At 43.4% G+C, this 12,274-nt stretch overlaps 1 protein-coding gene across 1 annotated transcript in view; it reads left to right on the top strand.

The window, feature by feature from the left end:
• Positions 1–12,274, top strand: part of efnb1 (ephrin-B1) — a 60,226-nt gene that overhangs the window by 20,832 nt on the left and 27,120 nt on the right. Inside the window, exon 2 of the mRNA XM_034223181.1 lies at positions 3,490–3,767. Within this exon, the coding sequence (XP_034079072.1) occupies positions 3,490–3,767 (278 nt within the window). The remainder of the gene's footprint in view (positions 1–3,489; positions 3,768–12,274) is intronic.

Below are 12,274 nucleotides of genomic sequence, written 5' to 3'. Positions count from 1 at the left end.
TGGGCCTAGAAGGTCCAGGATGCACCCCACAGTGCTTTTGTGTGCTCTCACATCCGTGTGTGTGTGTGTGTGGGGAGGTGGTGGTGGTGGGGGTTTAGCATATGTGAGATCATGTGCTCATATTCACCAGTGGAATGTAAAAAGAGAGAGGAGGGGGTTCTCCTCTCGCCTCTCTTCCCCTCCGCTTGGTTGTTTTCTGTTCTCTCTCCGCTGTGCTGTAGCGTAGGCCTGTTTGTATAAGCTCTTTACAGGATTGAGCATGCCGTGGAGCCATCCAGATGAAACAAAACCAACCTCATTTGATTGTTTTGAAAATGATTCTCTTTATTGTGTTTGGTTCAGGCAGATTTAACACGAGGGGAATAAAGGGTCTCTCACGTTCAGGGTCATTTCCCAGGAACATCGTTTTGTATCTGCAAGGCTCTTCCTCTGTGCTCTCAAACCCCTTTCATCAACAGGTCTTCTAAAGTCTCCAGACAACGTGAATGAAAGATGCAATTCAACCTCCCTTTCCCCCCCTTTTTTCCCTTTCGACCTCCTCAAAAGTACAATAATCTTCAGTCACTCGTCTCCTCCTCTCCATTGCGTGTGGCTGTGTGTAGCACCGGAGTGGCGCTGATTAAGCCAACAGAGAGACAAACAGGAGACAAAGTCCCAGCCCACCAGTTTAGTTTCACATCCTGGACTGGAGCTGGGCCGCAGCTTGCCAAGTGGAGGGCTTTTAAACTGGGCTAAACACTAATTGCTGCCCTATTTCTTTTATGTTGCTTCTTTCCCATCTGCGATGGCGCTTCCAGACCTCCACAGCAGCCAGAGCCTCATTATAGCAGACAGTTAACAAAGGCTGGGAAACAGAAGCGGAGAATTCACTTAGGATAGCTATCTAACCGTCGACTAGGAGGCCGGCTCGGAAAATTGAATCAATGACAGGGGCCGGCTTGTGATTAAATCCTTCAGGGATATTATGATATTAAGATTTTTGGAAATCTTAATTATTCATCTAAATTGTAGCAGCTCGCTTTGATAAAGAAAGAAATGGCTTGTGAAACTGGGTAGTTGGACGTGAGGCTCATTGTTTCATTTGAGAGCTGAGCTTTTAAGTCAGTTTTATTCTCTAGTAATGGAACATTTGGAGAAAAACTTGCCAACTTCTTCCCTACGAAGAAACGGAAAATAGAAAACAGCTACTTGTGGAGTGAATCAAATCAAGGTGTAATTGTGATGTTTGCCGCTCTTTCTTTTCCCCCGCGCTTGTTTTTCTGTAGGTGTTTTTGTGAGTGCTGAGAGAGGGGGAGGATGAAGAGGGTGATGAGAGAAAACCGAATGAGGGAAATGTTGAGGAGGTGAATGAGGATAAAGCGAGAGGGATTGAGATTTGGGAGCAGAAATAGAGGGGGGCTGAGATTGGGGGGAAATAGAGAGAAGGTGGGAGTAGAGGGGGTGGTCAGCAACAAAGCCTAATGTTGCCATGGAAACTTGTTTATGCCTCACTGATGCATCTTGTAGATCCAATTAGAGGCTGATTGTGTCCGTGTCTTCATAGACACACGCACGTGTTTCGCGGCGTGCACACGCCTGAAAAACATATGTACGCTAATGCACACGTCTGTGAGCACATGCAGAGTGTTGCTGCTCTAACCAGCAAATGGTGAGGAGGGGTGGGACAAAGCAGACCCCGCATTCTCGCTCTTATCGGCCCTTGAATTAGTGCAACCCCTCCCCTCGCCCCCACGGGCATCAGACAATAGTGTGTAAATAACGTCTCACCCGCTCCCAAGCCCGTCAACGAGATCCTATCTGCGCATGTTCAATGACATCATACTGCTCTGAAAAAAAGTGGGGTTTGATTGACAGGTTTTGATCGTTTTGAGTATTACATGTTGCATTTATCTCTTTTTTTAATCAAGTCATATATTTGGTAATGCCCCGGTCAAAGAAGAATAGCCATGATTGTTGAAAAGGCCTTAATCCAATCATGTTCATTTTCATGGGGGGTATTTTTCAGAAAATGGGACTCTTTTCTTCTTCTAAATGATCTTTTCTTACAATGGCTGGCCAATTGCCAGTGTTTAACATCAGTGCAGGAGGGATTGAGATCATAACCCCCCCACTTCTACACTTACACACTCCCCTATCAGTCTCTTTCACAGTCCTCCCTTCCCCGGGCCTGTCTGAAGAGCCAGTTATTTAGTGGTGAAATGATGTGTGTGATGATGAAATGAGGGGCTGTAGATAAGGTGAGATTACACTCGGAGTGAGGAAGAAGGGAGAGACAGAGGGAGGCCCGGCCCCTGATGTCTTGTTAAAACGTGAGGGATCAGGAAGAACAACAAATGCATTGCACGCGGCTAAATCCTGCTTAAATCCGCTGGCATGGGCAGATCTAGCAGATAGCCTTGCTGCTGTGCTCGCTGTCTGCGACCACAATACACACACACACACACACACACACACACACACACACACACACACACACACACACACACACACACACACACACACACACACACACACACACACACCCGTACATAAACACACCCGTGGTCAGTCCGGCTGTCTGGGTTAGTGCTTGGCTAACTGGGACAGCAGAGCTGAATCATGTTGACATTTTAAGCCTCAAACAAGTCCAGAACAATGATTCAGCCCATCTGCCCCCCAACCCCTACCCCCCTCATCAGACCGCAACCCCAGCCCATTTTGCTGACCGGCGCTCACACGCACACACACATGGAGATGGGCATAAACATACACACCACTGCCCAAACACACTGCAAGTACTCAGTGAACCTCCACCCCCTCTGTTCACACACACACACACACACACACACACACACACACTGGGTCTCCTCCTGTTTCCCCACCTTTTGTGAATAAAAGAGAGCAAGAGCTGATCTGATTGAGTTGGCAGCAGAGAGCGAGGTGGAGAGGTACAGTAAGGCCAGATGGATTATCTTAATCCTCCAGTAGAGGATCATGGCGGAGGGAAGATGAACCGGGAAGCCTTAACCTTCCTGTTGACCCCCGCACTTTGTTTTCCTCCAGAAACTCGGACCTCTGAAGTACAAGAAGCACAGGTCTTACGTGGAAGTCCAAAAATATGAAAAAAGGATTTAGAGGCATTCCCCGGGTGTAATCCTATCTGTAGCCACTTCTGCGGCAGCCATTTTGTGTTTGGCCATCTTGTTTCCCCTCATCGCAAACTTTTGGTATGCTTTGATTCGGATCCAAGTATGAAAAGAAACTTTAGAGGATTTGTGTGAAACGCTCTGTCGACTCGCGCTGAACAATGTCGAGCTGCTACATGTAGTTTTAGAGGGGGTGAATTAACTACGCACGGCCTAAAAGCCAATGCCAGACAAATCTAAACCCATAACTCCTATAGCTCAAAGTACTAAGTCTGTATAAACTGTTGTTGAATCATGTGGCTGCTTTTCCAGACTTCCTTTAAATATGTGTTGCTAAAGTATCTTCTTTGTTTTCGTCCCTCAGGTTTCTGATGGGTAAGGGTCTTGTGATATACCCAGACATCGGGGACAAGCTGGACATCATCTGTCCCAAAGCGGACGATGGCAGAGAGTACGAGTTCTACAAGCTGTACCTGGTGAAGAGGGAGCAGGCGGACACCTGCAGTACAGTCCTCGATCCCAATGTCCTGGTCAACTGCAACAAGCCCGAGAAGGACATCAAGTTCACCATCAAGTTCCAGGAGTTCAGCCCCAACTACATGGGCCTGGAGTTCAAGAAGAACGTCAACTACTACATCACCTGTAAGTTTGTCTTAAAAGATGATTTATTGCCACTTTTGAGCTCTTTAACCTTCATTTAACCACAGAAGCGAAGAGTAATAATCTGCTTCACACTCAGTTACACGCGGTCACACCTGGGAGTTTCCCGGTAAACTGTATTTTAATGGCCAGTACAGCAGCTCCATGCAACAAATGGAGGTGACGTGCCTCGCTTATGGTACAGTATTAGTGGCATTTAGGGAGTTGTGCATACAAAACCACACTTGACTGACATTTACTCAAGCACTAGCTTACTTTAGTACAATACTGAGTATTTTTCTCCCCATCTAATTAGGTTTTCTTTATTTGGAAAAAAAGTGTTCTTTTTTTACCTCCTATTTAATGAATTCCAATGAATTTCTAGTGGGTTTCTGCGAGCCACGTTACAGCGGGTCAGTTGGAAATGCAAAAACAGCTTTGGAGGATAACATTTCGTATGATAAATGACTTATAAACAAATATGTATTTGGATTATAATGTAGCTTTTCTTTCAGGAAACATCCCATTTCCCCTGTAATTAGTAACACATTATATAGTCATTTCCTGGAAAATAGCAAGGAAATTACAGACGTGTAAAAACGTCCTAGAAGTCATTCTTGAAAAGAGGTCATTCTGCACAATGAGGTCTTTTACTTTGACTACAATGATTATATGTTTCTGATAACACTTGCAAACATTTTCATAAGCAACATTGTGTTTGTAGCTTCAATTGTAATTTAATATTTTTTATTTGTGGTAAAACTATAAACTGAAGTAAAGACTAAATATTTTGTCTTGTGTAAACATTGTGCGCTTCCCTTCCAGACTTTCAGACTGTCTGTGAGTTATTTATTATTTCTAACTTACTTGCTTTTTAAATCATAGTTTTGCAGATAAATAAATATTCTGTAGCAGTAGTGGATTTGCACTAAGTAGATAAAGAAAGGAAGAGATAGAAGAAGTCGTAAAAAAGAGAAACAGAAACCACAAAACAACCTGAGACTGAAACGTTTAAATTACACCTGAGCAATAATTTATAAAACAATATTTGAATAAAAACGTAATACTTTAAGCAGTAGAGCACAGTATATACATGAACCGGTATTTTTATTTTTACATTAAAATGTATCTATTTTAGTATTTAAAGAAAAGAAAGGTAAGGTCAAAAAACTGGTACTATATTGTAAACATTTTTCATTTACACCTGAGCATTAATTTGAGGATAAAACAAAATATATTTTAAAATGTTCATATTTTACACAGCGGAGCACAGTTTACACATGACCACAATATGTATTTGTTTTACATTTTAAAGTATTTATTTTATAGAGACATTATATATAAGGGGTGTCAGATGGAGGGGACTCCTCAGCGGTCTGTGGACCGGAGGTCGGCCGCTCAGTTTGAATCCAGCTGCAGAAATGATCTCAGATCAGCAGGAGGGGTCAGTGGAGCTGGAGTCACAGCAGAGTCTCTTATGGACTCTCTTATAGATAACCATAGATTATTTTGAACGCTCTGGTACTTATTTTCTCCCTCCCTGGCCTGAACGTCACCGATAGATGGAGGTTCAGCAGGGGTTTGTGGAGAAGCTGGTGGAGATAACAGTTAGTCTCTGGACTTGGTAGTAGCTGAGTCTCAGTGATTTCCAGGTTTAAATCATTCAAACGGACTTAGTCCACACCACACACGTTGGTCAGGTCACCAAGGAAATGTTTTTGCAAGTATCTTGTTGTTAAATAAAGTCTATAACCCCCATAGCACACGACTACAAAATGATGCATGCATAATATATGGAAAAAAGGTTGTAGGCACAACCCCAGTGATATAATCTGATATATCTTGCTGTAATGGATAAGGATAATGATTCTAATTATTAGAAAATCCCCAAAACAGGCCAGAACAACAACAACACATTCATCCTAATAACAAGCATTTCCTCAGAAGTTAAAGCCTCATATAAATGGCTGATGCCATATGAAAAACAATTAAATGAAAATATTACGAATAATAATTCATTTGTTTTCCTGTAAATGTAAATGGTGTTTATCGATGCAATATATTGTGTGACATGTTGATTGCATTAACGCTAAGCTTTAACAATTATAAAATAATTCAAGCTAATAAAATAGAAAATGTATATGAAAATGACAGTAAAAAATAAATAAAAAGATAACGAGTGAATCGTCTAATCTTTATTAAAATAGATACCAAAAGCTCTCGGTTGCATTTTATATTAAAAGTAAACAAACACATTTTGAATGATTCAAAATGATTTATCATCAGGGATTTAGATCTGGTACTTTCCCCATTTTAAGTCCCTATCTTCCCATCTGTTTTTATAAAGACAGTTTTTCATATGGGGCCACTTTTCCAAGTCTTTTTCCATCCCCTCAATAAAGTCTGTCCACCCACCATTATGGCGGTTTAGATCAGCTCTGCATTTCTTGCGTGACCGATTTTTAAAGATTTACGTCTTAGGCAGGAACAAAGGGGCTTGGGGCCGCCATTGACAGAGTAGTGAAGTCGGGGGTAACAACACATTGTTGGTTTTGGTCTTTTTAATAGGATTTATAACCCACAAGTGGGCCGGAACAACGCTTATATTTCATGTGAGGGGTCAAAGCTTAGATTCTCCATCTTGTTAGCTCGGAAGCTGCAGAAGCTAACATGCTATAGCTCCGTTTATAAAGCACAAGACAATGTTATTGTAGACGTGACTCGAGCCTTATCTAATTATTACTTCAGTTAGTCATTTCCTACATTTCCTGGAATGACTTGAGTTTTCCTTAAATCCTAACATGTGTTGGGTTGGATTTGTCAGTTGGGAGTTGTGCCACATCTGTAATTGATTCCTCACTTCATCATTGAAATGATCAGAGATAATCGTGACTTTGAGATACGATCTCTAAACTTAATCCAAACATGCAACACGCTGCCTTGAAGCCTACTGAAAATCTGCATCGAGTCGGAAGCCGGAAAGAAAACGGATTCATCACTCATCTTCTCTTATGAAGCGTAATTAACACTACTAACTTTTCATCATTTAACTTCATGTTGGCTTCAGAATGTTTTTATCCTTCATGTTTCTTTACCAAAAGAATAGCCTCTTTCTATCACTAAAATACATCTTGCACATGTTTCTCCTTTTGTTCTGGCGCAGCTCAAGCGATATTTGCGAAGTCTCCCTCAAAGCCAGAATGCGGGGAAGCATAAAGCTTGTGATGTTATCAAGCAACGATATTTTGGGGGCCGCTCCTGTGGCAACATGTCATGTGGACTTTAAGAAATATTTCTTTGAGCTTTATTACACCCACATGTCTTTGGAAAACACCTTCGGCATTCTCGGCGTCTGCTCAAAGTTTTTCCTAGCCGGCTGCTAGCGGGGCTGCTCCACATATTGTGTCCTGATTACATCATAAATATTTTAACCAACTCTATTAGTGACATGTGCATCAAAGAGGAAACATTGACTTTACCTAAGGTCACATTTGCTTTTGTACCACACTCTTGTTTTTTTGCTGTGTTGAGAATACTCCTCCGTGTTTCACTCCATGAACTCACATAACAAGAGGTGGTTTTAAATCCTTCTCGAGGGAGAGAGGCCGTGCCGGATCCCGCCTGATGGTGGATCATCATTAGGCTCATATACTGTAACATTCTCGCGTCAGCAGTAATCTTATATAGTATTCGTCTTGGTATTATGTTAATGTTGTTGTCCTTTGCAACAGGAAGAGCCTTGCTTTATTTATTCCACCGCGGCCTGTGCATACACCATGTCACACTTCATTTATCACTGAGACAATGGCCATGTTTGGTGTGTGTGTGTGTGTGTGAGGGAGAAAGCTAAAAAGGAGGGACAGGGAGCACCTGCAGTGAACACACTTTACCTGCTTTTCCTGTACAGTAGATGTGTGTGTTTGTCTGTGTGTTGAGGCTCCTTTAGGCCAGCTTATCTCCGCCTTGAAGATGTGAGAGCGTTATCCCACCGTCTCTATTGGGAATGCGGTCCAGCCGGACAGCAGAGCGGTGTAAATCTGCTCACCTATAAAGACCTGGCTTATCTGGCCTGATTAACGGCCGAACGTGGCAGACATGCTTTGAGACGAGGAGAAGATGCACAGGGAGTGGACATTCCTCTGAATCTTGCAACTGTCTTTTTTTTCTTGTCCACCCCCGATGTCTCCACTCCGGCTCCGTTTGTCTTCTCCCTTGATCACCCCTCACCCCCTCACCCCCACACCCCCACTCCTACTGCTGCTCTTTCCATGGGGGGGAAAGGGCAACAAAAGGTGTGGGGTAAAGTAAGCAACAAATGGTGTGTGTTTGTGTATATGTTTTTTCTCCCATGTGTGTCCCCATGCGTCAGTGTCACCGCGGGGGGGGGGGGGGGGGGTAGTCCTGTCCACTCGGCCCCGCTGTCTCTCAGGCTCTGACAGGAGTCGTGGGGGGGTAAGAGGTCAAAACTCACGGATGAGGGGTCGCGGAAACACAGCAGGGGGGTCAGTAATGATAACCCTGCACTGATCTAAACCCCAGACCAGCACCAGCATGTGCTGTCCATCAGCACATGCCCCCCCCACCCCCTTAAGAACACACACACGCATACATACACACGCATACATACACACGTCTCCTCAACCCCCCCCCCCCTACTGGTGTGTGAGTGCACAAACTGGTTGTATTTCACTGTCTAAACACAGGATATGAGCTGTTTGTGAGGTTTAGAGGTTAGACGCAGAAAATATTTTAGAATGGGGGCTTTTAAGGAGAATAAACATAATGGAGATAATGAGCAACAGAGCAAGGAACAAAGAGAACCAGGGGAAAAGCAAACACACATAAACAGACAGTGCTTCCATTTTCTCTCCCATTCGCTCCTCATTGAAATAATGTACCATGACTGCTGGGAGATGTGTTTTCGGTGGTTATCCGGCCCGGTGAGTCTCTGTTCTATATAAGGGTATGACCACGAGGCGGTAAACAGAGGCGGCCTGTCGTCGAGCACTCCTCTCCCCTTGGTTTCCAGCGCAGCAGGCAGGGTAAGCCTGATCCCTCCTGACAGCTGTCACTCTCCATCTCAGTGTACCGTCATGGACTCTGACACACACCGACTTCCCCACCAGAATACTGCCGCAGCGAGGCACACGCTATCTTACCTTTTAGAAGATTGCCTCAGTGAAATACACGATGCCCCGCTCGCAGCAAACTGCACATTTTGCTTTTCATTCTTTGACGCTCCATTTCTTTGACTTTGCAGGTAACTCCAACTTCTATTTTAGGCTTCATTGGTTATAACTTTTTTAATTTACTGACTTCTTTTAACATTTGTGGTTAACAGGTATTGGAAAGCAATGCCTGGGAATATATCTGACATTTAGGCTGTGGGATTTCTTGTTTGTTGCTCACCTGACAGTAATAAGGTTAACATTCAGGCCCTTTTGCGTAGCCTCTCTTCGGTATTGCTGTTATTTTTTGCTCAACAACCTACACATTATTTCCCGCTCCATCCAAATACCTCCCTAAGGAATCCACCTCCACTGGGCCACTATGCAAGTTCTTCTGCTTAACAGTACATCACAATCTTTTCCCATATGTGCCCTTGGATGGGTAAAAGGTCAAGGTTAAAATCCCTGATCGGGCAGGAGATCACAAGATCCTCTCCTGCCCTACTTTTCAGCGAGGATGTAAACGCTGCAACATATGTGCGCTCCCACGCAGGTATCTCAGTAATAATGCTTGTGAGCTCTGGGACACACAAACACAAATGTACAAATGAAAGATTGCTCACCAATAAATATGAACACTGACAGCCTTATAACTGGATTTGTAGCAGTGCAATAACAGTAATCTGATTAGAAAAAAAAGTGTTAAATGTCATCTTTTTGAGTTAACATAAAATTACCATAATTAAATCTCAGCAAATACAGAAAAAAGGGGCAGTCACATTTGACAGCGGCGCCTTTGAAAAGACGAACCATTTGATTGTCAGGTTATAGAGATGCAAATAAGTCACACATTTCTAACGCGCAATTAAATGTTTTTTGTTCTGTCGAGCGATAACTATTACCATCTGGTAGCCTCCCTCAGTTAAATCTCGCTGAAACATTTGAATTACAAGCAAGAGACACTGCAACATTTTCTTTTTGCCTCAATTGTGGACAAAGGAAGTATTATTTATTTATCGCAAATTTAGCATAGGAATTGCTTTCAGATCCTGAAATAATGATAACATTTCTATCAGTCCAGATGACGCATTAAAGCTCCAAAAAGTGTCTGAAAAGAATCAGGTTTATCATTTTACACCTCATGATGCTAGATAATACTAACCTCATTCACACCGTTAAATAGCGTAAACGCTGCGCTAGCAATCATTTTATTCCAGCCTGCGTCGTGTTTTTCAATTAGTAAAATTAGCATTCAAAGCAAACTGTTCTGAGAATGGGAGTTGCGGATTGACTTGGAGTAGCTGTCATTGATGTTACCGATTAGAGTTTTAAGCAGCTAATCAGTAAGCCTTTACGGATTTTCATTTTCAAAGTAAACCCTGCTAACAGGTCAGGTTAGCACCGGTGAAGCAGCATGGCCTGGGATAAGGAGATTTAACCCCCCCCCCCAGGGTGAGGGGAATATAGCACAGTGTTTATTAGACTGCCAGTGTAATATATGACTTTCTGCTTGCTTTGCAAATCTATCCTGGCTGCCTCTGCTACTTCTCCTTTGGATATTTCATTCAGAGAGGGTTAGCAGGCGCAGCGTTATTGTCGCTGGTTATTGCCTTTCGTTTATTACAGAGGAGTTTGTTTAGAGAGAGGGGTCGGGGGGGGGTTGTCGAGAGGGTGGAGGGTGGGCTGGGGGGACACGAGGACTTTCTTTAAGAGTGAGGGCCGCTCACGTGGCTGTACAAGTGAATGGTTACCATTGGTTACGCCTGAACCCGCCGCTGCTAGATGAAGCTGATATATTCATGTATTCATCTCAATTAGTCCGCTCCGTGCATCTTCAAATGCAGACACTCATCCCTCCTCGGCTGTGCTCCATGCTTATCTTATTAGAATATTTTATCCTGCGTGCAACTTCTCCCTCTCTCCCACTATGTCCTCCCTCGCTCCATCCTGCCATTATTCTGCGTGCGTGTGTGTCGGTGCAATGGGAAGCCTGTGTTCGAGTCATTTTTGTTAACTGATAGCTTAGATGTCCTCTCAACGCACACACCACTAGAGACCACGGAAACAACTCTGCCAAACAACAACACTGTTGATTTTATTTTAACACAAACTAATTTGCAGAGAGACTCTTTTCCCTCTGAGCCTTTTTCAGTTTGCGAAAGTAGCCTCCTTGTTGTCTTTAATTCGGTCCGCTATGCAGAAACCATCATGTGGTTTTTGCAAAACCCAAAAATAGCTTCAGGCAAAAGGAGAGCAGACATTTTTTAAGACTGCTGGAAAGATGCATGTTAGGAGTCCACGGTGATTAGGAAAAGTGAATGTAGGACAGAGAGAACATGAACATCGTTGTCTGAGAGGTAAACCATTTCGGACAATCTCTGTTAAAAAAACATAAGAGCAGGATAAAACAACGGCAGACTATAATCTAAAACACTCCGGAATTGCATATTTCCCTTACCATCCGAGATGTCTGAGGTTGTTTGGCCTCAACTTTGCCAACAACACATATTCTCAATGTCTTTCTTCTCCAGCCAATAGCTAAGCTCAAATCACAGCTCTCTGTCTGTCAGATGGAGCCCGCTCTCGCTCTCCACCATCCTTTAGAACAGTGGTTTCTCTTTTCCAAGGCACACTCTGAAATGGCTTTGTTTTCCGACAGCCATTCAGTGGCACCCTCAGCCGGGGCCTGCCAAGAAGTCCGCCTCCCCGAGCTGGAGCCCGGGCTTGTTTACACAAACTCATCGGAGAAATATGGATGTATAATTATAGAGGTTGTTAGTTTTAATGTTGCATCCTTGCTATGGAAACCGCTGCATGCTTGGTCAGCTACAACGAGGGGCGGCTGATGAAACTCTAAGCGCCAATGGCGTGAACAATTCTAGAGGTTTTTAGGGGAGATAAAAAAGGAGCTTCTTGACGGATTCAAATCAGCGCAAAGCAAACAAACATGAATCACAAGGCGGTGATAGAGATTGCTGTGGTTGTCCAACGCATAAATACAGAGTCTAAATACTGCTCTGCAGGCCGGGGCCAAGCCCGTTTCTGTGGATTCAGCTCGGTGGCAAGATGTCCATGTTCCATTCCAGAGCGACCACAGGCGCACAAACACAGTAACGGGAGCAGCAAACACACAAGAGGCGTGTGCGCACACAAACACACAGGCATAAATAAGCACAAAGCCACATAAGCAAATTGAAATATATATATATATATATATATACATATACTCATAAGCTTGCTAGTGCAAGTAGATGCTCTCACACAAAAAAAGCAGCACAATGCTCTCTCACACGTCTTCCCTCAGCGTAATAGAAGCTGCTGGATGCAATTGTTAATGCACAT

The sequence above is a fragment of the Gymnodraco acuticeps genome, unplaced genomic scaffold, assembly GCF_902827175.1.
Source record: "Gymnodraco acuticeps unplaced genomic scaffold, fGymAcu1.1, whole genome shotgun sequence".
Classification (NCBI taxonomy): domain Eukaryota; kingdom Metazoa; phylum Chordata; class Actinopteri; order Perciformes; family Bathydraconidae; genus Gymnodraco; species Gymnodraco acuticeps.
This window is presented reverse-complemented; position numbering and strand designations above follow the sequence as displayed.